Below are 27,213 nucleotides of genomic sequence, written 5' to 3' on the forward strand. Positions count from 1 at the left end.
TTTTTGTAACTAGGTGCATGCCAATTCGCCCAAATGTTTAGAGATCATTAGAATTCCTGCAGTGGGGTGGGATTTTGCTGGGTCCAGGTGTTTCTTTTCAGTTAGTGAGGGTTCTGTCCGTTATTTTTAATGTTCAATAATGAAACGACTAGAACAAAGAGGCGGCTAAGGGGAGTTTGACAACCTACCGGAATAATCCCCCTGTCATAACACAAGCACAATAGTATTCCAAAGGTTGTGTATTGTAGACCTAAAGAGGTAAAACAGGCCAACTACAGACTCATTACTTCATCTGGGTTAGTGTATATATCTTCATTAAATCTTCATATACTGTTATTGCAACATACAACACATTTTTATTAATTATTATAAAAATATCTATAAAAGCACATTTACATTCTTGACACATTTGACTTTACGTTGTGTTGTGGAAAATTCACCAATAGTGTTTAACAAAGATAGCTATTTACTCTACTATCATATCGTTTTAGCTAAAAAAAAAATGTATCTAAAAACTCTTTATCTAAAATCTATCTGTCTAGCAAAACCGAAACTATACTCCATTAAGAAGACACAAAACGTTTAGGTCTTCGCAGTCTCTGCAGCCACCCTTCAGAGGAGGGTGAGAAAATGTTCGAAAGATAAGACACAGCCAAGGTGTAGGTGCCATATTGGAGCTATCTAAGAGATTGGGAAGAAGTGGGGTGACAGTGCTCATACTTCAAAAGCTGAAACTTGGACCTGAAGGTTGACAGTGAAATAAGACATGGAAGCCAGCAATTGAGCTACATGGCATCTCATAGTAAAAATTATGAGAATTTGTATTCATACTATGCCCAATAGAAGTGGGAACACACAATAGTGTACCCCTGAAGAAATTCCAGAATAGATGCTCTTCAATAGTGAGAATGAAAGAGTGCAACATGTTTGGTTATGAAAGTAGAAATGGAGTGACTGAATGCAATCATAGTAGTATGTGAGTCGAGAGTTTTTTTTTAGATAAAATGATATGATAGTAGAGTAATTGGCTATCTTTGTTAAACACTACTGGTGAATTTTTCACAATACAACGTAAAGTTCAATGTGTTAAGAATGTAAATGTGTTTTTATAAATATTTTTATAATAATGAAAAAAAAATGTATGTTGCAATAACATTGTATGAAGATTTAATGAGGATATATACACTAATCCAGATGAAGTAATGAGCTTGTGGTTGGCTTGCTTTACCTCTTTAGGTCTACAATACACAACCTTTGGAATACTATTGTGCTTGTGCAATAATGAAACGAGACATTCCTGTGCAAGTGACAAGCAAATGATTTGATGGATGGAATTGCTTAAAGGCTTTGGTATTATCTATCATTATCCCTGCCGGGATGGGAACATCTGAAGGGGTGGTAGGTTTGCAAGCTTTAGTAAATGTTTTTATAATGTTTATAATGCGAAGTTCAGATGCATTAAGCCTTCTCTGAGTCATCCAACCAATTGTTTAGAATGGGTTCTACACTATTGGGCTTGTTACTTGTATTGCCCGATTTTGAACTACTATTAGTAGCTTAGAGGCAATTTATTGGGATCACAATCTGATTAAGCAGTCGCCACAATTATTTTCATTTTCTTGACAGTTTGGTTTACATAGTTTTGCTGTATTCTATAGTTCCCTGCAGGCTGCAGAGAAGTTGGACAGGTAAGTAGCGGACACTAGTTCTTTACCCTTAATGGTTCCCAGCTACTATTTTTATCCTTCTCAGTTTGGTCTTATGGAATTATATTATTCATAACTAAAATCACCTTGTGATAGCTTCTTAACACTGTCTTGTAGATTCTTTTATCTTTATCACTTAGCGTTTTTTCTATATTTTACTTAACATTGCCTAGCCTTGGATGTTAATGTCTTTAATTCAACTGTGTGGCATTGTGCCAACTGTTTTTACGGTTTGTCCCTAGTAAGTGGAAGACTAGATCTTTTGTAAAGTTTTTTTTTTACTTTACTCAACCTTTTATTGGGTCGATCACCAAAATAAAAAATAGAATGAAGATGTGCACAGACACACCAAAAAGAGGTAAACCACACCAAGACCTAATTAATTTCTAAAAACAGTGAATCAAATACTCATTCTTGTTGGCTCCTAATAGTCTGCAAACTATATTACAGTTGTATAGTAACCTGCAACCCACCATCCTTTCCCTGACACAGTAGTCCAACTGTCTCGATAGTCCACATATAAAAAAGGCAATACTCGATCCAACTATTTATTGATCTGTCAACCTAATTGACAACAAGGGAATCATTTAAACAAACATATTTAGAAACCTACAGGACTGGCTAGAGGAGGAAAATAACATGTTAATGTTCAAAAGGTAGCGAGGATTGTGTCTGAGAAAGTGTGGAGGATCAGTTTTAAGGTTGCTTCAGATCTTAACTTTGTCATTGACGAGTCGTATATTATTAACAGACTAGTGGACATGTCCATCATGAAGTTCAAGGGCAGTATAAATACGCAGCATTCCTGGATTACTCAACAGAATTAAACTTATTGGAAAGTCCATGGGAGAACCTAAGGGTGACCACTATGATCCAACAAACGTCAGGATGTATAATTATCCCGTGGCCATTCTGATCTATACGCCTGCCATGGCTGCAGCCTATAAAAATGCAGTTTATCCTCTGCTGGCAGTTCTGCTAAACAGAAGATTATTCCACTAAACCTGGCTGGTTCACATCTACTTGCTGGCCTCACAGCTCCCCAAGCCTCCCTGCGAGCCAAACCTTCTGTGTTTGTTCTGGTTTGCCCACACTACCAGCGAGTCCAGAAAGTGTACACTGTGTTGGGGGAGATTATGTAAGGAAGCCTCCAGTACTACCTAATGTTTATGGAACATACTGCCCCACATCTGTATTCAGAGGGTGAGTTCAAACAGCTCACTCTGTCATTGGCTTTGTGGGTTTATAATCCTCTTCACAGCCACCTTGTTTTGCCAAGGCCCTGAAACACTGCCCGAGGTCCATTTTACACCTGCCGTCACAGATGGCCTCAAGAGAACAGCAACTCTGAGCCAGTTCAATGGTTTTACTTATACTTTTCAAGGGGTCTAACTAAGGCAGTCCTCTCTAGCCTTCTCGATGCTTCCTCCACCCTAGCCCAGACTTCTCTAATCCCCAAAATGGTCAATAGTGATCAGTGACACCCATCTTAAATCTTACTGGCTAGAGGTGAGGAACCTATCTCACTCCCTCGTGGTTCTTCTAGTTGGATCCTAGCCTGGTGTCCCACAAGAATTATATTCTTCTTCACAACCAGAAATGATGCCTTCCAACCACCCAGGTCTCATTTGCTCTGGCCCCTCTCACAATCTCATATTCCTGACCCTAATGTTCTTTCCTTTCTTTCCCTTTCTTCTACTGTACCCTTCCTCCTGCTCCCACTCTCTATTCTCTGACCCTATCTCTCTCTCGCCTGCCCTACCATGTCTCATGTCTACTCATTCCTCCTAACGCCCACTATCCTCTCCACTTCTCTCCCCTGTCACTACTCCACTACTCTCTCCTCTACTCTCCACTACTTTGCACTCTCCTCTACACTCTCCTCTAATCTCCACACGGCACTCAACCCCTCCTTCTCCCACACTCACCCTCCTTTCTGTCCCAGTCACCTTTTCACTTCCTTGCTCTATCATCTAGAGACACGCACGCACGCACACACACGCACGCACACACACACACACACACACACACACACACACACACACACACACACACCCCCCCTCTCTCTTACCTATCAATACTTCAAATTCAACACTCTGCTAGTCTCGTCCACTGTCCTTCCACCACTTGGTCTGCCTCTTAACCTCACCCGAACATCCCACACTCTGCCCTTTCACCGTCTCCCTTTTTATACCACTCCTTCCTTGCTGTAGCCATCTGCTCCCATTGGCTGGAGCACTCACCTGTCCCTCTGGGCCAATCTTTATCTGACTTTCCCCCCAGGTGCCTTGTTACACAAGTGTGAAAAAATAAATAGTCTTTTTGGCCCTGACCCCTTTTCCAGCACAGCTCTGCCGATGCACCATGTCTGCTGTTAGGCAAAGTTTGTATTTAGTACCCTCTGGGAACACTATACACAACTATGACTACAGATGTAAGCAAACCAACCTTTGGTATAAGTCTGTACTACACATTTTTGGTAGCGTGTTGAGCAGCCAGGCTTATCTCAAGAGGGGAATGTGAGCAGTAATGATGTTACACAGAGGTCTACAATCACAGGTGTTCAAATAAACTGTAAGACTCAAGGTTTCTTTGATAAATACTTATTAATTTATTCATCTGTTAGTTATAAAACATCCATAAGAAGGAGGCAATTATATAACGCACAAATATACTTCAATACTATTTCAAAATACTTTTCAAGAGGAGTGAAAGGTTACAATTATTCTTAGACAGTGTAGATATTCTGAGTTCACCAGAAGAGTCAATTCAATTCAATTGGCTAGGCCAAAGTCAATGGGCTAAAGTCTTGGATAGGATACAGCGGTTCTGGTAGTTCAATGGAAAGGTCTCTACACAAGTTCTTAGGAGCAGTTTGTAGAAAGAAGAATCATATGTTGGGTCACAAGCTGATTAGGCCTGTGAGTTGCAAAAGTTCCAAGCACTTTCGCAGTGAGAGGAAAATACTCTGTCATGTTTTACAGTCACTTACAATGAAGAAAAAGAGGCAGCTAATGACTTCTATTCCTGGCAGTTCGTGCAGATCTCGCTGTTCCTGTGCCTCAGTTGTGGGGACAAGAGGGAGGACGTCGGGGGACTCCTGCACTGCACTTGAACAGTCAAAAGCTCTCAACCGGCAAACTTCAATTTCAGTGGCTGACACGATCTGGTGTCCCTCTCCCTGGTTATACGGTTTCCTGCAGCACTCTGGGGAAAATGCAACCACCTCCGAAATAGGTGTCCAGGTGGCTTACTGTTGAGTTGATTGGCCCCACCAACTCAAAGGGAGAAGTCGTCCTTGCAGGGGCTTCTCTGTCGAGGTGAACTTGGTGATTTGGACCTGCAGCAGGGCTTCACCGGGCAAACCAACGGCCCAGGAGTTGCAGCAGCCCTCCTCTTCAAGCTTGTCTTCGGTTCGTTCGTGCCAGTGGTCAACTCTGCCTTCCAAGCCAGGAGACCCGCCTTTTATTCAGTCCTCTCCCATTCATTCCAGCTTAGCTGTCACTCACCCAGCAGGATGGCTGTCCTAGGAGACTAAGCACAGGGAGTTTCGGGTTCGAATGAACAGAGAGCCTAAACTAGGTTTGGCGCGCAGAGACAAACTCTAGAAGGACCTTTCCACAAAGAAATGGTGAAAAAAGAAGACCGGGACCTGTGTTTAGAGAGGGGCTCAGACGCCATCTTGAAAAACATGGCCCCCGCGATTTAACTTTACTGCAGCTACGAATAGTTTGCGGTGGGGAAAAATCATGGTAGTTGGTTGTAAAACCATTGCCACCGGCCTTTCTGAGAGGAAAGGGTAGCAATTTCACTGCTACATGAGTATCTAGACACAGGGGATACCAAGCAACCCCTCCAGCTCTCTATAGTAAGATAGGGTGTGCTGGGTCTAGGAATTTAAAAGACTAGTAAAGTCAATTTCACTTTACTTATTCTGGGAAACAGTAGTTTATCCCAGAGAAGGTATTTAAACCTTGGGAAAGCCTGAAAGGCTTCCCTGTGCCACTGCACTGAGGATGCTGTGTGACCCAAATGAAAAGATGATGCCTGTGGAGTTGTTTAAACTCCATAAAGAAAGAAAACACAGAGGTAAAACACATATCAAAATACATGAGAAAGTGGGAAAAAGGCTCACTCTCTCCAGGTAAAAAAATCAAGTCCTCAAAATCCAGCAAAGTTGCTGGGGGGGTCTCTAAAGGTATAGGGAATTAGCACATTTTTGAGAATTCTCCCTAACATCTGTTCCCTGCAGTTCTGCGCATTCCTGATATGCTGCGTCCAGTCTCTGGTGCTGCAGGTGAGCAGTACACTTTTTCTGGCCTTGTTCTTGTGTCCCGGCGGCTTTCCTTTGCATAGATCGAAGCCGCTCACATTTCCTGCCAGGTAGTCTGGTAGTTGGAGTTGCCATAGCCCACTCTCTCGTGGGTTGGATTGTTGTTCGTGCGCAGTGGGAGTTTCTGCAAGGGAAATGAGGGAACACTTGTCAGCACAATGGTAGGTAGGTATAGGATGATGAAGAGTGGTGCTCTCCATTTTACAACAAGCACATTTGGGAGGGACAGATACTGAGGCCCTCCTACATCCATCATCCTCGGTGCCAGGACTGGCTCTGGGCAACACACTGGTAGGCCTCCTGCCCCAGATTAAGAGGGTCCTCTCCCCCACCGCCCCTCTGCTTCACTGGGTTGGCTCCCTGACCCGATCACGCTGCTACACAGGGACACCAAATTCGATAATGGGTAACACCTTCTGGATAGTGGTAGTGGTAAATAGATTTGTTGACATTTCTGTGAGCGATTATATTTGTCCAAATTCTTTCTGGCCAATGCAAGTATGTACATAGAAGGGAGCCCCAAGGTGATATTATTTTTTTTATTGGGGTGGGCTTGTCTAGGAAGGTACATTCAGACAATATCGCTAATGGTCTGATCATACCAATGGTAGCAGAGCTACATTTCCCAGGTTTGCATTCCTACAGACCCATATGGCCCAAATAGTGAATGCCGAAGTTCTTGAGATGAGACATTCCAATGATTGAAAAGATTAAATATCAAGAACATATTAACTATCTACACAAATATTGAAGTCCCCATGGATGAGTTAATGATTACCACCTATGCTAATTGATGCAAGGACGTTTATGAAACTATCCCTGAAATCTTAATTGGTGGGACGTGTCTTTCAGTGTCTTCTGAATGTTGCCCTCCGTTGCAACTCCTACCACTGATCATGGCTGGCTTGCCGGTTATACCATCTGCATAAAAGGTACCACAGACCCTGTTGTCAAATCAGAGCTTAAAGTCAGATTTCTGTAAAATATGTCACCTTGTGTCTCAGGATCTCTACTCACCCCAGGGTGTGCATTCGAGATCCAGGACTAATCTGCTTCCTTTACACCAGTAATTCTATGCTGACCATTGAGGCCATTACTGATGAAATGATAACCTCCACTGCAGGGATCTCACTGACTATGTCCTGTGTTGCTAAAAAGACTTCACTGTATCTGGATGAAGACAATATTCTCCTCTGACTCGCACAATTAGGAAGTTTGGTCATTCACATTTGGATTGGTCATTCTGTTGCCTGGTTTGTGGGAGGCACTGTCCTAAATTATCAGCAGTACCGCAGCAGATACTGATCAACAGTGATTGGATAGAGTGGAGAGCGATGGGTCAGGAAAGAGATTCTAATTCCCTATTCTTAAATCCACAGGCACACATACCACAGGCCCATGCCACTTGCATCAAGCCGATACAACCCTACAGTAGCACTCTTGTGCCAAATGGTAATGTACAGAGGGAAGAGCTTTGTCTGCTTCATTAAATACTCCAACCCAGATTAACTACATAGGTCTAACATAAATCCTTCTGCTGGCACCAAAAAACAAGTATTTTGTTTTTAATTTGTGCCATTTCTTTTTTATTTTGTTGAGAACTATATACATGTAATTGCATTTGCTCATACTGCACTGTAACTCTGCTTGTATTGTGTGTAGCAGCACTTAACCTTCTAATAATTATTTCTTATGGGAAACACAATCTGAGCCAGTGCTTGGGTTCATAAGTGAGACCGCTGTGTGTCCCATACTATACATTTTTTTGGTCCTATATAAAATAGGGTGAAATGTTACCTTACACGTGAATGTCTATTGTAACGAATCACCAGGTATCGCACTCCTCTCAGTGTGGGAGACCTTTCCCATGAGTCCAGGGAGGTAAAGCCGCTACCCAATAGTCCCCCCTGGGTGTGGTATAATGCGGGAGGACCTCATTAGGAGGGACTCTCCAATCTAGGGAGAAGGACGATCATTTAGGGTTAAGCCCTTGTAAGAAAACTCTAACCTCTCCTTCCTCTAGTAACATCTTTGTAGACAGACCTTTGTATTGTTATAAGGCAAAATACCTTAAGGTTCTGGAAAGAAGAATATGAAGAACCTAGGTAATCCAAGTACTGGGACGAGTTGGCCCCGCAGAGCGATAAAGATGAAACCAGTGAAACAGAAGGACTTATGCAATGGGCCAGACACTGCTGGCAACATTGTATACACATTGACAGTGGACTACATGCCTTGTCTCAGGCAGCCGTGGGGAACGGCAGCTTTGCTCTGTACCAAACGCAGAAGATATGAACCTGCGTTGGTGATCTGGAGGGAGAGAACTCCAAGATCTCTGGCAATTTGCCGCGTCTGATGATGGGTAGGTCTGTAGAAGCAGACCGGTGCTTTGCAGCGTCAAGAGAATTAAGGAAAGCACAAGGCAGCCAGGAACGCCATTGCACGGCCGAGGGGAAAGCAGGATGCCAGAGAAGCCGAACGGAACAGCCGCCATCCCAGGAATCTCTGGCGACATGTTGAAGCCCTCAACAAGGAAAAGGGCAGCATGGGAGACCTGGGGTGGCTTTCCAAGAGGGCGCACATGCAGTTGTCCCATGACCCCTTAGAAACTGTAACACTTGGGTGACACGGTAGGGGCAGAAAGCCTCCAAACTTTCTCCTCCTTATTTCAGTGATGTAGAGAAGCCTGTTGATCCTCATGAATGGGTCGATAACCCCAAGTACCATAAGGAGAACTTATGAGGGAGAGTCCCTCACAACAGTGGTGGGGGATAAACCCCCTCCGGGCGATAAACCAATGCCTGGGGCCCAAACCAAAAGAGTTGTACGAGTCATCACCCTTGTGGCGAAGTGAACCAAGTAGGCTAAACCGAAGAAGAGAAGCCAGGGTAGGGGACCCTGATAACACTCAAGTTGGGTATAGAAGGGGTGAAGCCTGATGAAGAGAAGACCAGGGCAAGGGAGTCATGCTTCATGCTTGTGAGAGGCTGCTCTAAAATTACCAGGAGAAGCAGTCATTCTCCTGGCAACTCGGAGCGGATGGAAGGTCCAACAGGTCTGGGGAAGTGAGTCATTTCCTCCGGTCTATCTGAGACTGGGCGCCAGGAGAAGGAAGCCATTATCCTGGGACCATTACATTACCGCCTTATTCTTTAGTTTCTAATGTAAGGGACAGAAGTAAGGTTTTTTTGACACCAAACGTCGGACACTTTTGCTTTGACAGACATCCTGACAATCACCCTAGTTCTTTAGTTGAGGCAGAGAAACCCCCTCTTAGGAATAGAGACAGATAGGTTTTCCCTTGCTTTCTGATTTAAATAAATGTATTTGGCCCAAAATACCTTTGTGTCAGTCTCCTTCTTCTGCACCATTATATTTATATTTGAGAAATGACGCCGAGTCACAGGAGGTAAACAAATGTAACATGCATGTTTTTGTAAAATGAGACATACCACGTAATATCCTCTTCAGCACGCTAGCAAAGCATGCCGGACCTTGGTGTAGGGGAGTCTGATTATTCTCTGGTCCCAATCCTAGGAATCTGCAGTAAAGTATTTTCCACCCGGGTTGACTCTAAAGCCCTGGAACAGGCAAATGGGCTTCAATGTGATGCCATATTTACTTGAACAAGTACACATGCATTAGTTATTTTGTTGTGATGAGAAACAACACTGGCACCATAAGGTAAGTGTGTGGGGCCGCTAATTTCTTCAGTGGGCTTTGATGGCCTCCATTATATTGCTATGTGCCCTTCAGTATTTCTTGGCTGGATGGAAGAGAGCAATCACACAGGCTTGGGGTTGATTTAGTTGGGGTTAAAAGTCACCTTGGACAGCTAGTGTGATCTTTAGAAGCTCTGAAATGAACCCACAGAAGTTATTTTGCCAGACGTTGAAGACTCTACATAACTCAGAATTTAAGAGACTGAAGATATTCTTTGGTAATGTTCTCAAAATACTGTCCTTCCTTTACACCAGCATTAGTTCAACATGTATGGTGCCAGCTTGAATACTTTGCAACAACTTTATTCATTTTGTGTTGCCTTTTCTTTATTCCCATTGTTCATTCTGTTCAACGGTCTGCCCTCTTACTCGTCACTTTTTGTTATCAATGCTCTCTCTCTCAATGCGCTCTCTTACTATGTTTTCCACCGCTATTTGTATCCCTGACAGCTTCAGCAACTTTTGAAGACTTTCAGATTCGCCCGCATGCCCTTAATGTCCACTCATATCGAGCACCAGCCTTCTGTGATCACTGCGGAGAGATGCTCTTTGGGTTGGTGCGGCAAGGCCTCAAATGTGATGGTAAGAAGAGTGTCTGTTGGGTAGAATGACATGTAAAAGTTTGAGTTGGATATGATGAGGGTTGACTAGATTTGAAGTGAGAATGTGATTTGGACAGTATGTGGGGTGCTGCCGGGAAATGGTAAAATAACTAGTGAAACTAGTTAGCCCTTGGTTTGGATGTTAAGTGATAGTGAAGTTAGCCTGAATGGTAGATGAGGCTTAAAGATAAGTAGGATGGCAAGTATGACTGAGCTAAACAGGATGCAAAGTTGGACTGGAGCTGACCGAGATGAAGTATTTGCTCAAGATGATGAGTGTGGTTGGAGATTAGTCTGGACGGATAATGAGATCGGGGCCTGGGTAAGGTGAGATTAAATCTGCAGACAGGCTGGTTGAGTAAATGGATGGGGATTGACTGTGAATAAGTCAGAAGTTAAAGTAACCTGCAGAGTGGTCAAAATGGGTAATGAGAATGATAATTTGTCAAGCTTGGAAGTGAGCCTACTGGTCAGCATGTCATTTTGATATGAGGTTTGGCCTACACTGTCAATGATGCAGAACGGAACAGTGGATTGGCAAAGATGGTAAGTGAAACCAGGCTCTGCCTAGGATGGGGAGTGGGAATAGTTATTGGCCAGAATCTGAACGGAGACCAGTGATTGTCTGCGGCATAGTTACCTGGCTGGCATAACCTGATGTTGAGCTTGAAGTACCTATTAAAGAGGATATAGAAATAATTGCCGGTGAGACCAATATTAAGCCAGCAAAATATGTTTAGACTAGGTATAGCAAGCAGTAACAGGCTTTAGAGTTTACAGGCCACTCATGAATTTAGATAGAATTGAAGTATTACTTGCATGGGGAATTGGTCTAACGGGACACTGGAAAGGTAATATTACTCTGAGGCCAGGGCTACATCGTATGAGTAGCTCCAAAGCTGGGCACAAAGCTCTTCCATATAATTGGAAACACAAAGTATTTTCATATGCACAGGAGGCCCATTACTGTCATCGGTTCAAAGCAAAACACAACTGAAAGATGCCAACACAGGGACATTTCATAGACTTAAATGAACCCATGAACGTTTTTAGTGCACGCCTGAGAAGAAAAATCAACACTGAATTTTAAAAGGAGCACATATTCTTTCATAAGAAATCTGTTGATGTGGATAATTTCCCTAGTAACACTGCATTTGGAAAGTGTCAAAGAGCTGAAGCAAATCAGAACACCAAACATAAGGAAAGCTCCCAAGGCTTGCAGAAGAGCACAAAAACCCAAAGGGAGAAATGCTGTCCAGTTCAACTAAGGAAAACTGAAAATGAGAATCCAGCCTCATAGCCCAAACTTCAAAGGCAAGCAAGAGATCCTATCTGGCGAAACCCAGCAGGCAGATGAGCAAATGAGCGATGCTCTTGCAGGCAGTAGTCTCCACTTTACTCACATGGGCTGCACTCCATGCATCCAGAAAATGAACCACATTGCGACTTTCTGAATCATATTAGTGAATAGTAGTTTCAAATGGAGTATTTCTTCCCACGTATTCCTCATATTGTATATCTGTCTCCCAGCACAGCTCCTCTTCAGAAACTATTCCACTGTCCGGTTGCACAGCACGGTTTTGTGTCGGTTCTACGCAGCGCCTCTACGCGCCCTGCACCGGACATTATGTTGCAGTTATTATATATATATATATATATATATATATATATATATATATATATATATATATAGAGAGAGAGAGAGACGCACGCGCCCTTTGTCCTTAGTTCCTTTTTCTTGCACTCTGCTCGCTTTAGGAACACTTCCCTTTCAAATATTTCAAATCTTGTGCCTCGATGACGTGCCAAATCCAGTGTAGTCCTTGAGATTCAAGCCCTGTGTCGACTGCAGGCACCAAATGTTCTTTTAAGACCTGCACCGTATCCGACTGTCTCGTGGAACGCAACAAACATGCAGCACTGCCATTTGTGTCAATCGATGCACCCAAAGGCGATTTGAGAATGAGAGGCAAAGCTGTTCACCTTTCTCCACAAGGAGAGAGGTAAAAAACGAACCCGAAAGGACAAGAAAAGGAAGCACCATAAAAGTTCAAATTTCCAGGTCGTTCTTCAAGGCACCACTCTTGTTTGCCATTGAAGAAAAGGAGCATCGCTCCAGGGAAGGCCCTAGAAGAGCAGGCTCAGCAGGTACCTTTCCCAACCGAATCCTCCATGCCAGAGGAATGAGGGAGGCTTTCAGGCAGATGATGCTTGACATCTCACCAAGGCAGCTTCGACCTCAGCGCCGTTGGTCTCAGCCCTTGCACCAATAGCTTCAGCCAAGCCTGCAGGGACTCTGTGAGTAGACAAGACAAGGCCATGTCAAAAAGTCACACTGTTCAGGCTTTGGACCTTGGTACTCTGACCTCGGCTCCCCCTTAAACGGTGCCAGCCAACGGCATCAGAGTCGGAAGGGACTTTGTCCTGCCTTATACTTATGCAACGACAACTTCAAGATGGTCACGCTAGCTGAGATTCTTCAAGGCCTGTACTTGAATGGTTGGCTGGTCCCCTTGGAACTCCGAGGTGCTTACTTCCATTTGATCACCCTCTGGAGGCACTGAAGTTCCTGAGATTCAAGGCACGGTCCCTATCAGTTCAAGATCCTACCGTTCAGACTGTTTGGCACCCATGGTTTTCACCATTTGCAGGCAGTGGTAGCTGCTCTCCTCAGAAGTGAAGGCATTCATGTTTTTCCCTATCTGGACGATTGGCTCGCTTCTCAGCAATGGCGTTGGCAAGCCTCCACCAGATGTGCAGCCTATTGCACAGCTTGTCTTCTCCCTGAAGTTGAAGTCTCACGTTTTGCTGTCCCAGTCCCTGAGATTTATCAGAGCAGTTTTGGATACTTGCCTGGGCCAGGCTTTCCCTCTGCAGGAAGCTCTGGGGGGATGCCTTAACAGTCGAGCGGAACTTCGACCTGCTCTATGCATTACCACCGAACCCTGTCATACTGCTGGTTCTCGGGAGGCTACGCCTGTTTGCATCCGCAATGATGTTGATCACTCTGGATTGGTCCCGTAAAACGCATCACCATCTACCCTCCCTGGTGCATACCGCAGAGGACAGGTGACCTATTGCACTTGGAGGGACAGGTCCTGCAACTGAACCTCCATAGCCTGAACGAGGGATGCATGGCTGCTAAAAGTTGAGGTATAAGGAGAGGGATTTGTTGGAGTACTTCTTGAACTTGCTCCTCTCTGCTAGAAGACCCACCACCAAATCCATTTATGCCTGCAGGTGGCTTAAGTGTTCGGCCTGGTGTAAGGAGATGGAGCTTGGCCCTTTTACTTGCTCCCCACCACTGTATTGTATTTTCGACTTTCTTCGACCCGGTCTGGCCTACAGATCAGTACTGTGCATGTGTATCTTGCTACCATTTCTGTCGTCAAGAGAACCCCAGAGCATGGCTCCTCCTTCATGATCCCCATGGTTATACAATTCCTGGGGGTCTTTCTAATAAGTTTCCACCACACCGGTTTGTTGTTCCGGTGTGGGTTATAAAGTTAGTGTTGACATTTATTATGGGTGCTCCGTTTGAGCTCCTTCATTTCTGTTTGTTAAGGTTGCTCACCCTTAAGGTGATTTTTCTGGTTGCCATAACTTCTGTTAGATGGGTGATTGAGCTCCGGGTGTTGTAAGTTTAACCTCCCTACTTGGTATTCTTGAAGGAGAAGGTGACTTAGTGGTAGACCCTCCTTTATACTGAAGGTGGTCTCGGATTTGTGTGGGGGGGGAAGCAGTCGATTAGAAGAACAAATTACTTGCCTCTCAGTAATGTTCTTTCTGATGGATGTTCCCTCATCACCCACCCTACCTGCCCCTCTTAGGGGTCCGGGGGGGGGGGGTGGATAAGCTAGTACCTCTTGGTTCTCCGGTCCATCACCATCCGAGTACTAGGGGATAAAGGGTGGAACTAATGTCACTGGGGGGGGGTGGGGTGCCTCTATATCTACTGGCCCTAATGCCATTTCTTGCGTGGGGTGCATAGAGGCATCAGGAGGAGCCAGTGCGGAGCCGCGCTGCGCCCCCTGGCAGCAAACAGGTTTCTGAAGAGCAGCTGTGCTTGGAGATGCAGATCAAAGATGAGGAATCTGTGGGAAGAACATCTGTCAGAAAGAACATTACCAAGAGGTACGTTTTCTGTTCTTTTCTAGTACATTGTAAGCACAGGATTGGATGATGTTTCTAGTCTGGATTCAGGTAGATCTCACATAATCTGATGCATATCCTCTGGATCATAAAAATTGAGTTAAAATAATCATTCCACAGTTACCACAGGCTTCTGGTAGTCAAAATTGTTATTCCTGATGGGGATTAGTCAAAAGGGGGTCCAAACTAGAGCCAAGTTTAAATTGAGTAGTAAGACCGGTAATCTGAAAGGGTGGTAAGTGGGGGAAAGACTAAGGATTGGTCAAATGTGCATTGAAACTGGATTGTATAAGTGGAGGAATGAGGTGATGTTGTAACATTGCCATTTCTAAACCTACTGGGAAGACCTTGAACTCTGTGTAACATGTTGAGGCAGTGGGATAATCATTCAGGATATTACTAATATGCATATCCTCCTGTTTCAGGGTGTGGGCTCAACTACCACAAGCGTTGTGCCTTCAACATCCCTAATAACTGCAGTGGTGCCAGAAAGAGGCGGCTTTCTTCTACATCCCTCGTCAACACCCAGTCACTACGGCTCTCTACCACAGAATCGTTACCAATCACAGTGGAGGAGACGGTGAGTGCTAGGTTCATATATTTTTGGGCCCCATTTTCTGACTGTGTGTGTCTGTTAGGTGCAGCTCGTGTGCTTCCTCAACTCTAGAGCCATACTTCATTTGATCAGATAAAGTAATACACAGTTCTTTTCCCCAGGCATCACACACATCATGGCAACATTGAATGCAATTCATGCATATTCATAATTCTCTGGCATTGGAAAAGCATGTCTGTTGAGAACTATTTATACTTATGCTTTAGGCACTCATTTTGATTTATGTCATATATCTTCACTATGTACCATTATGTCAGGCACTGCATTGATACTATTTTAATCTTTAATATCTCCTATAGCACCTCAAACTTCACTAGTTTATTACCTCCACTGTGACTGCTGGTAGCGTCAACCTTTTTTACATTGGCAATATCTGGCACCTTCTAACCTACCATACTACACAAACTCCTATATACACCCTGATATACGGTCGTCTTGACTTTTGCTCCAGCCTACTTCTAGATTTTCCTCAGTGTTCCTTCTCCACTAAACACAATTCTTATCTTTTCTACTTGTACACTCTGCATCTTTCCCCACTCCTTTCTCAACTATCCTCATTGTCTGCATGCTGGATGCCTCTCTATGCAGTACTGATCCTTCCATACATTTCCTCTGCTCCTCTGTACATATTTCCTTGATGTAGCCCCTTATCTAGACAACTCCATTACCTTCCCACTCACACTCTTAGCTCAAGCACGCCTCCCCACCTCTGTTTATCCCCTTATGTTCTACTTTTATTTGCTTTTGCCTTTTGTTGTATTGTATTGTTTATTTATAGAGCGCTCCAGGCCCTCAGGCATCTGGGCACCTACAAGGTTTTTGGTTACAGGCTAAGAGCATATGCACTCCTGTACCCCTTCCAAAGTTTTCTGCTCTCCTCTTCCATCTGCTTCCTCATCTTCTTCGATAGGCCGCCCTCCCCCAACTCCTTTCAGTACCCTCTTAATCTTCCATCTGTCCCATACCCCTCACCTTCAATCCACTACTCACTACCTTCCATCCACTCTCCCCTTCCCCACAAGGAAAGCTGCCTTTGTCACAGTATGGAAAATATCAGAGACCCCCAACAAGACCCTGAGAGCTGAATCAAAATGTATGTACTTTTTATTCAACATTATATACTGCATAAACTGAGCAAGAGAAAGAAAAAAAAAACACATTACCGTGTGCGATGCACCAGTATCCTCAGGGTGACATACATATTTGGAAACATCTATAACTTTGTATGGTTAATATGAAGGGTCACCATTATATATAGAGCAAAACTACTCTAATAAACCCCGAGTTAGTTACCCCCCTTTCCTTTCACTGGTAACCCCTTCTCCTTGCAATCCAATATATGAACGTAATCCCTGCAATCAAAGCAGCTGCGAAACGGTCATCATTGTTCCAGAGAAGGGGGTGTACCCCACTGAGCACCCAGTTGCACCCTTGCGCTCTCTTTCTGTCATTACTGTGCATACTGTACATTCCAACAACTTGTGTGTAACTGACGAACTGTAATTACTGTACAAAACTGTTATTGTCTGCAAGTGCTGTCCCCATTCAGTGTTTCCACCTTTATCCTCAGCCTCCGGCTAACATTGTTTTTACAATGTATAGTGTGTCTGTTTTTCCATAGAAAATACATGAAATACTATGCTTCTAAAGTTGGGGCTAACTTTAGTCATTGTTGCTGGTTGGGCCACATATACATATTAATAAATATACCCAATAGATCCGACCTTTCATATCTAATGACAACTGAGCTTTACTGTCCACAGCGTTGATAAATTCCAGGCTGGACTATTGTAATAGCCTGCTGATCGGCACTACTGCTGCCAACATACGAGCACTCCAAGTAACACAGAATAATGCTGTGCACACCATTTACAAACTCACAGCGCACACACATCTCCATATTCAGAAAAACTTTACATTGGCTTCCTGTGAGACATAGAATATCACACAAAGCGCTCACTCTGGCTCATAAATGTGTGGCTCTCACAAGCCCTGTGTATTTATCAGAGCCTAATGGGAATCTTCGTTCTACCACGGCTACAGTACTTGTTCACCCCCGATTCAAGCTGTCCCGAATCGGTGGCTCTAGCTTTGACACCCAAGCTCCCACTCTCTGGAATGCGCTCCCAGCGGCTATACGCCAAATACAGAACTACCCTTTTTTCAAAAAGGCTATAAAGACCTACCTCTTTAACCTCAGTCCTGAATAATCAGCCTTAGTCCTACTCATCTCTTCCTCCTGCTCTTTGTCTGTGTGTCTTGTTTGCTGTTTTGTGTGCGCCCTGAGGCCTGCCGCCATGCGGCACGTTATAAAAATTAAAATAAATAAATAAATCCGAGTATCCTTGATCCTTGGGTTAAATGCTATGCTTTACTAGTTGTGCTAACACTAAACGTAGTCTCGCATGCCACATTAACTTGAATTTACTGCAGTGTCAAATCGACAGTTCCATTGTTTATTTCAAACGGTGTATTTTTTTCTTTTTTATTCATTTTAAACCAATATATAGTGTGATACTAATGTGACAACCATAGAGACAATTTCTCATTCGTATATCCTATCATAAATCACAACTCTCCACAATTCTAACACATACTCTCACTATAATACACACATGATATCTGATAATATCAGCACATTCAAATGGCAAACAACAATACAAATAAATATGCAAAGACAGCTATAGGTGCAAACCTCGCAAATGGTTACAATTGTTATAAACTGATGACTGCAATTATCCAGCCTACAATAAGAAAGTGCAATGTGCCTAATTCTCTTTAGCTAATATCGCAGATTTAAGTTGCGTCACTCTGGCTTAAATGAATCATTGGTCTTCTTGTGTTGGCTTCCCATTTTTAGTTGACCTAGTCGAGTTTTGGCTTTATGGCTGGCAGTGAGCCCAGCCTTCTTCAGGGCAGAATTCTATTTGATATGGGAGTGGTGAACGTAGCCTAAATCAAAGAAGATTGATTTTTAGCATCTCTTTCCTACATCCATTTACCAGAATTACATCCAATGCAATAAAATTACTACCTGTTAAAATTAGGGAGCAAAGCTCCAATGGTAGTCAAATCTACAAACAAAAAATGTCTAGTACTTCTCTGCGCTCATCACCCTAAATTTAAACAAAAAGAATAATATATTTTCATTAACGTGAATAGGTTGCATCGGTTCTAGATTGTGAGTCTAAGCCCAATGTCACCTACAAAAAGCCCAATGGCCAAATACTATATACATATATATATTTATATATAATGGTCCTCACAAAGAATCAACCAAAGTTGGCTAATAGTCAAATGCTCTTTAATTTGCAGCTGTAGCCAGCACGTGTTTCGACCTTAAACTACAGGTCTTTATCAGGGCATTCAAGTTGCTCTTATTCAAACGTCTTCTCCAATTATCAATCATTCCAATTCTTAGTTGATAAACGTTCTACAATCTCTTGTTATAGTGTTTGACAGAAGTGTCAAACTCCTGAACCTAATAGCTCTGCGCCGACCTCACATCGCACACCATGAGGAACACTGCATTCTGTTGCCTCACGAAGGTTAAAAGGCCTGACAGAAGACCTGGCTTGCTGGTAACTAATCCCATGAAATGGCATCAATTTTGTTCTTTTGAGTGGAAGTCACACGTGTGAGGTATCAAACTGTGAAGTCAGACACAAGTGATCACAGTTCAAGATGTTTATTGAACTTCAATGGGTTAGTTGAACACCTATCTAACCTTAATCTAAGGATTGGGAGCAAGCTATGCCCATCAAATAATAACGGAGTCATAGTCAAGTCTCTCAAAATAAAATGGCATATACTAACAAACCTATTGCCAATCCTTACTTCCAAATAAAAAAGGGTGTGGGAAAAGTATGTATACAAAAAGAATAGTGTTACACGAGGATACAGTTCAAAGCAAAGGTATCCAAGCCTTCTGCCAAAGCCTCTTTTACAATAACAATCTCTTACCGCAGACGGCCTGTCGTAACAAACAAATATCAAAGTTCCACTCTTATCAGGATTGTCACATTCACAAGTTCTTGCTTTCTGTTTTCTTCATGGGTTTCCCTCCTTCAGGCTTGGACCCTCATTTTACCACAGTGTTTACGCTTGGTTTCCCTCGTTCAGGCTTGGGTCATGGGTCTCCCTCATTCGGGCTCGGATCTTGGGTCTCCCTCATTCGGGCTCGGATCTTGGGTCTCCCTCATTCGGGCTCGGATCTTGGGTCTCCCTCATTCGGGCTCGGATCATGGATCTCCCTCGTTTGGGCTCGGATCATGGATCTCCCTCGCTTAGATAGCTTTTCCACAATATTCACATTTGGTCTCCCTCGTTCGTTCTTGGACCATGCAGTCTCACTTTCTACGGTTTCCTCTTGATATCAAAATAAAAGACTTTTGAATGTGCGATGGGTTTTGTTTAAAACGTTGCAGGACCACTTTGATTCACTTTGTATAATGTTCTGATAAATCTTCTACTATTGTTTCTACCACTTATTGGCAGGATACCTTACAGAGACTTTTGATTGAGCACATTCACGGTGCTGGACCACTCTGTCAACGCTATCATATCTTTCCTTCTCAATTTCAAACATTCATGAGTCTTTTTTCTATACTCGCATTGTTCATCACATGCGTTTAACAAATGTTTGTTCCAGCTCTCGTTATACAATGTTGCCGATTGCAACCTTGACTTCAACACAGACCGGTCTTGCATCGGTCTCCCCAACTCACTGTCTGTTTTGATCTTTCTGGTGCTTCTTTGTTCTTGTGACCAAGGACGATACCACAGCGGTTGCTGCTGCTCCTCCCTCCATTGGTCAATTACGCATTAGGGCATCCCATATCTCTGTCACACAATGCATGATTCTTCTGCCTGATTTCCTGCCTTATGCTTTCTGGTGCGAAAGTTTCATGAAAGTAACAGTTTCTTGCTGAAAAGGTCAAGGGTATTTCCCTCCTTGCGAACCCTTCTTGGTTTGCTGTCTTTTTCCCCCTCATTCAGCTGCCGACTCAAAATTGCTGTTGCTTCATGTGCTTTGTCTCGCTCAGAGTGTGCTCCCATGCTCTGCCTTTTATCTGTATGGGGAAGTTTAATGGAAGTCAGGTGTGAGTGATTGTCAGTAATTCCCTGACTTCGCCTGATCATAGTAGCGGGACATGTTGGTTACACTGCTCGGATGCGAGTCCATTTTCTCCCAAAGCGGGCTGTCCGTGTGGAAGTATTTGTGAAGGGAAAGAGGGGGGGGATAAAGTTCCCAGGTATCCTACCTGATAGGATGGGGTAAAGGTGTTTCTGGGGGAGGGAAGCTGTGTCTCACCATCCGGTGTCACACTACCCGAAGACCCCGACCCAGGTGATCCTCCCACACTTGTCCACCTCCAGGGTCTGGATCCAAAGGCAATGGCTGTGTCCTGGCCACCTTAGAGAGAGAGAGAGATCGTCATCCACTGGGACTAGTAGGTGATACACCTTCTGGTTTCTGACAGAGGTAAGCACAGAGTTATTAGGTTCAGGTGTTGACACTTATGTCAAGGACTATAACAAGTGATTGTACAGAGATTATCAACTAAGAATTGGAGCGATTTATAATTGGAGAAGACTGTTTGAATAAGAGCAACTTGAAGGCCCTGATGAAGACCTGTGCTTTAAGGTTGAAACACGTTTTGGCAGCGACTAAACATTAAAGAACATTTGATTAGCCAACTTTGGTTGATTCTTTGAGAGGACAATTATATATATATATATAGTGTTTGGCGCATTGGGAAGATACATATTTTTGAAACCTCTACAAAGACAGCACAGACCTGCCTCAGGGGAGGAAAAACCAAGCACATTAGGAAGGTACAGCGGATACCTCTAGACGGAAGATGGAAGGAAGGATAATAAATAGCACCATGGGACTGTACTGTCCTCCTCTTAGTGCTCATACTGTCTTTTTAGTGGCAGCAGAATTGGCAGGTGAGAAACTCACCTCAAACCTTTAGGGCAAGCATATACATGTGTGCATCTTCTTCCACAAGTGCATTTTAGAAATCAGTCTTGCTCCTCTTATACCCCACCAGTTGAGCCCTGTTTGTTAGGGCGCTTTTTTGCTATTTATTTTGAGTTCTACTGGGAGTTTGAGCTCTGACTTTTTATTAATCATGCTCTTCTTTCTGGTCCCTGTTGTGTGGCGGGCGGTCAGGTGATGCCAACCAGAGCAGCCTTCTTCGAGTTTGTCAGTAACTCTTAGTGCAATTCCACCATATGGTGTTTCAACATAATAGCGTGAAAATGCCAATGAAACGTAAGTTTCTAGGTAACGCAATACTATTTCAAGGGTTATGGGTGCTTTGTCACAATGCATCCTTTTTATCCTGGGTTCATGGGTTCTGCTGCCATACAGACTATGCTTGAAATCACTGTACACATATGCCCTCCTCCCCATGATGAAGGGTAAATAAAGGGGTAGACCTGCACTCAAGTCCCTGATCCTTCAGGTATAATATACCCTTGCACTTGCGTGATCTGAATGACACCTGGCCTAGTAGGATCGTTGTCTGTCTCCCCTTGTCCCCCCCCTGCCTCGTCGCGCCTTGAAACACTTGTGTATAGGCGCGTTATAAATGCCATATCATATATCATACCGTAAATGCCATATCATATCCTATCCAAAATTGGATCAGTAGAATGGGATGACACTAACTAAATTTCAATACATATCAAATTTTATTCAGTAAACTCATCACAAGAAAAATTCATCTTAATATCATAAAAATCGATAAAAAAACAGTCAATTCATACTATCAATCATAACCACATACAGGACTAATGCAAACATTCAAATATAAAAACACCCAAGTGTTTAAATCTCCTCCCCATGATTACAGACTTGACTTCCCATCCTGGCCCTGGAGTTGTCTGGCTCTAGTTGCGTGTTATCGCCAGTCAACTTTACCGCTCCTTAGTGTCACAGCATTCTTGCAGACAGTTCTGTTTTGTGCAATGCTGAATACTGTTCAGACCCCAGTGATTTCAGAAGAACAGCAGAACACTGCCACTATAGCCTTCCGGGGGCAAGAAGGCAGATGAAACATTCAGACAGATTGGGTGTCTCTATGAAGGCACAGGACATGTCCTATGGTGATACCTACTGGCTAAGAAAGACCTAGACCTAGACCCCCAATGTGCATATGAAGTCAGTGGGAAGCTCCCAGATCAGACTAACAGTGGGTGCAATAAACTGGTGGGGAGTTCGTAATACAGGCCCCTATACTTGTTAAGATCAGTAGTAAGCTCCTAGTGAGGATCTTGGGGGGTGAGGGGGGTTGCAGGAAGGCATTTGAAGCTCATAATTGTGACAAATGTGGTTTAAAGAGCATAGTGATAATCCTTTAGGACAGCAGGTTCATCTGACACTGGTTGCTCAAAAGCTTGGAGGGCATGTGGGCCTCAAGTGGCCTGTAATATCCTCTGGGCAGTTTTACTGCACAGATTAGGTGACGGAGGAGATGTTAAAAGTATCTTGTGTTTTTGTTCCCCATTTACCATTGTTCTGCTTTTCCAACAGACCTCTGGTTCCCTACAGAGTGGGCGCAGCATGACACTCCTTTCAGAAAGCTTTTCCCGGGAGAGGCGTCCCAACTCCACGTACATCGGTCGTCCTATCGAGCTGGACAAGCTGTTGATGTCGAAGGTCAAAGTGCCTCATACGTTTGTGATTCATTCCTACACGCGGCCAACAGTCTGCCAGTACTGCAAGAAACTGCTGAAGGGGCTTTTCCGGCAAGGGCTCCAGTGCAAAGGTGTGTTGACATGATTGGGTGGGGACCTCGACTGGTTCGAGAATGGGGCAGATCTGTCTACCTTTGGGGCACACACAGGGAAATGGAGATGAATATCTGGCAGAAGGGTTGGCTGCCCAGAGCAGAGGGTTTCACTCAGGGCGTTAGTTGGCACTCTGGGCAATAGAACGCAAGAAGGCACAAGACAGGTGGGTACAGTAGAGCCTTAGCAGAGAGCCATCAAGGAAAGAGCATGATTTATCAACGGCAGGAAGGGTGTGACGAGGATGGAACTCTTTGGACAGATTGTCGAAATTCCATGGCAGGAAGGAATGCTTGGGTAGTAGTGTGGTACTGCCACAAGAGAGCACTGGCCAATTCTCCCAGCCCACCCGACCCCCACCCTTGGCCAGAGCTTGGGCCAATCTCCCCAGAGCTTTGGGCCAGCCCCACCCCCAGGCAGATGTCAGGTATCCCCCCCGCACCCACTAGGGCTGCCTCCCCCTACCTCCCCAGAGGTTGGGCCAGTCGCCACCACCCTCCCGCTCAAGCCACCCTTGGGCCAGCCTCCCTTCCCTGGCCAGAGCTTGGGCTAGTCCATTGGTGAGAGCTTGGCCCAGTACCTCCTGGCGGGAACTTGGATCGCACCACCCCAGCCGAAGCGTGGCCCAGTCCCCCGCTCCCACCCAAATCTTGGGCCAGTCCCCACTCCCTAGGCAAGAAGAGCTTTTGCCAGTCCACCCCTTCCCAGGCCAAAGCTGGGCCAGTTAGACCCACCAGAGTTTGGCCCATAGCCCTGCCCGGCCAGAGTTTGGGCCAACCAAACACCTGCCCCCTCTCCTGGCCAGAGCCTGGGACAATCCCACTCCCAGACAGAGCTTTTGCTAATCTGGTTCCCACTCGCCAAACAGAGCTTTGGCTAACTTCTTGGCACGGCATCTTGTCCCTCTCCTAGGTCCAACGTGTGCACTAGTGAGAGCAGAGAAAGGGACAGACAAGCTAGAGATGTGAAGATCAATGTTGGGTGCGAAAATGGAATATGGGTGCAGAGGAACCAGCTAGCTAGTGTTGGCAAGACAACCATGGCATAACCATGGGGAGAAAGGACACGTATATTATTGATGGGAATGTTGAAGGTGCTTCTGAAATTGATAGCTGCCACTGCAATTGAAAGAGCCCAAGGAATAATTGAAGGGCCCAAATTCTTAGAGGTTTTGACAAAAATCAGAACTTGAGCCACAACTTTAGTTATGCAGGGTACTGTCTTTCATTACCTTGCTTTGTGCTCCCACTCCCAATCATAGCACATACGTTTCTTGATAGAAACAGGAATGTGGTGGCATGTCACTGCACTGGGGACATTGCAAGCCTTGAGGATGTCTTTGTCTTTCCAATATGTGCCAAACAGTTTAACTGGATTTTGCAGAAGTCCTTTCTGATTTTGGGTAGACTTGGCTCCCTAGAAGATGGCAGACCGCTCCACAGAGCCCATGAAGCACTTTAGAAAAAGAAGTGAGGTTTACCCAGTTGTGTACCATATGGTTTCTATAGCAGACTGGTGCATGCAGATCTGAATGAAGAAGTCAATGCTTGGTTCTCAGGTTTTTATTGCAGTTGCAGTGTTCATCATGTATTGGTACTGTCATTAGCCCTGATTTGAAAAAGACACTGTTGTGTCGAAACACGTGTTATCCATAAAGGGCAATACTATTTACTTTAATAAACACCAACAATTTCACAAATATTCAGTGTGGCGCAGTTCCTGAAGTGTGGAGCAGTACCAATAATTGTTGTTCCAAGGGGTCGGGGTCACTAAGTGCCCCTTTTCTTGCTTCACACAAACTGCGACACCAGTTCATTTTGAACAAAAACCAGGCGCATGGAAATCCTTTAAATTAGTCCAAAACAAACCCCAGATCTTTGATATAGCAGTGTTCATCATGGGTTAGCATCTTGCTTGCTAAGCATCCAGTGAGCTCCCACTTCATTAAGCACCAATTTCTCTAGGATTTGAAATACTACAGCAATGAGTAACACTCATTCGAGGGGATTGGGTCCTCCGACGTATTCCATATCTATGACAGTAATCACCACAGCTGTGCTGCTTCGGAAAATCTTTCTGCGTCCTGCTTCGATGACGTTGATATGCCGCCCTCGAGGACCTCCTCCGACGGCTGACGTCACCAGATGTTATAAGTAGGACGCACGACGCCCGTAGCCTCAGTTCCGTTTTTTCTGCTAATGTGTTCGCTTCGGAAATCTTGGCGCGCCTCGACTCTCTGGAGTTTCTGGTGTTTCTCGGTTCTTTGAACCTGTTCGTTTGGTGAAGTTTCTTCTTCGTGAAGGATGTCTACCTCGTCTTCCACCCCACATACGGGCTTTAAGAAGTGCGGGGACTGTGGGTCCAAGATTTCGGTGACGGACTCGCTTGACGCCTGCCTCTGGTGCCTCGGGGAGGCCCATGACACGGATGACTGTGTCGACTGCCAGTCGCTCACGTCCAAAGCCTTGCGGGAGCGCAAGAAGAAGTTGTCGGTAGGTACGGTGTCCAAGCCACGGAAGTAGAGGTCTGCGGGGCTTTTGACGGACGATTCAAGGGGCGACTCTCCGCATCGTCGTCGGAAGTCCAGTGGGTCTCGGTCCCGCCACTCCTCTGCCTCTTCGAGGCACTCCCGGAAGCGCCGTCATCGGTCGCCTTCCCCTTCCTCATCGGGACTCCGCCCGTCGGTGGGTTGCTTATCCCACCATGCATGCGACGCCAGAGGAATGGGCTTCCTTCAGGAAGGAAATGTTAGCGATTCTCGAATCGCAGGGCACCGGTCCGTCCACGCCTCCGAGTGGGGTCGGTCGTGATCGGTCGAGAGACACTGCTCGCACGCCTTTGGGCTCGGGTGGTCGGCACGATTCGCGGGAGAGGTCCCGCTCGGACAAGGGGAATCGTTCTCTTCATGCCCGGTCCAGGTCCTCGACGCGCTCGAGACCGTGTGAACCTGTGATGTCTTCGAGGAAGACGTCGACGCCGAGGTCGTCGACAGACTCTTTCGAGGCCCCGTCTCCGAAGAAGTCGTCGGTGCCATCGGCGCCTAGGCTGTCTAGGGACACGCTTGGGGCTCCGGCCTCGAGGCCTGTGTCGACGCCATTGATGCTGTTGGCGCTGCATTTGGCGTCGAAGCCGATTCACTCGACGCCTTTCGAGACTGTGTCGACGGGGGTACCCCGGGGCTCAGTGGAACCCCCTAGAAAGGCTCTGGCCAAGGTCAAGCATGGCTTTGGTTCACATTCTGTGCCTTCTTACCGCCATCTTGAGTTTATTTCAGATTTGGATGAGGGCTCTGATGATGGCATGGTTCCTGATAGGGTGCCAGATGAAATTCTCTCGGGCCATAGCCAATTTGAGGACCTGAGCCAGTCCCTGCACGATGCGAGTGGGCTAGACACCTCTCCGGAGGTTGAGTTTTGTAGGCCTGAGCCTGGCACTCATGCCGACTCCTTGTACTGGCGCCTTATCTCTACGATCACCGAGTACTTGGGATGGTCTGCTCCCCCGGGGGAGTTTCTTTAGGATGACCATACGGATATCCTCGACCTTGGTCCACCAACTGACCCGGTACTGCCGTTTCATATGGCTCTACAGAGGAGGGTGGCGGAGTCTTGGACTGCTCCGGAGAGTCTCCCGGCAGTGGGCACGAAAATACCGCCCAGCCAGTAGCGACCCCTGCTACTTGTTCAAGCACCCCACTCCGGAGAGTTTGGTGGTGCAGGCGGCTACGGCCCCGGCAAAGCAGGCGTCGTATCCTACCATCCCTCCTGATGGGGACGACAAGCGTTTTGATGGCTGGGTGAAAAAAGTGTTTTCTTCAGAGGGTATGGCGCTTCAGGCGGCCAACTCCGTATGTGCTTTGTCACGTTTCACGCACACTCTGTGGAACTGTTTCCTTAGCGGCTGAGCATATTCCCGAAGGGGACTAACGGGATGGTTTCCTTGCCATGGCTCAGGATGGCAAGTATGCCATGTGTGAGGCCGTTCAGTCGCGTTTGGACATGGCAGATTGCGTCAGCCGGTCCATGGCGGCGAGCACCGTGATACGCAGGTTTGCATGGTTGCGGAAGTCGGGGTTTGCTCCTGATGTGCAGGCCCGGCTCCTCAACATGCCCTTTGACGGGGAACATCTTTTTGGCAGCAAGGCTGACTAGAGCGTTGAGAGGTTGCAGACCTCAAAAGCTGCAGCGAAGTCGTTGGGCGCTGCAGTTCGACAACCTCTGCCTTTTCATCCTAGGGGACAGCAATGGAGGGGAGGTTCCTTTTGTTATTACTCATCCTT

At 45.3% G+C, this 27,213-nt stretch overlaps 1 protein-coding gene across 1 annotated transcript in view; it reads left to right on the forward strand.

Moving 5' to 3' along the window:
* Window positions 1-27,213, forward strand: part of PRKD2 (protein kinase D2) — a 704,913-nt gene that overhangs the window by 404,081 nt on the left and 273,619 nt on the right. Inside the window, exons 3-5 of the mRNA XM_069644584.1 lie at window positions 10,212-10,343; window positions 14,941-15,095; window positions 22,678-22,912. Coding sequence (XP_069500685.1) covers window positions 10,212-10,343; window positions 14,941-15,095; window positions 22,678-22,912 — 522 coding nt within the window. The remainder of the gene's footprint in view (window positions 1-10,211; window positions 10,344-14,940; window positions 15,096-22,677; window positions 22,913-27,213) is intronic.

The sequence above is a fragment of the Ambystoma mexicanum genome, chromosome 2p, assembly GCF_040938575.1.
Source record: "Ambystoma mexicanum isolate Mex_15411 chromosome 2p, UKY_AmexF1_1, whole genome shotgun sequence".
Lineage (NCBI taxonomy): Eukaryota > Metazoa > Chordata > Amphibia > Caudata > Ambystomatidae > Ambystoma > Ambystoma mexicanum.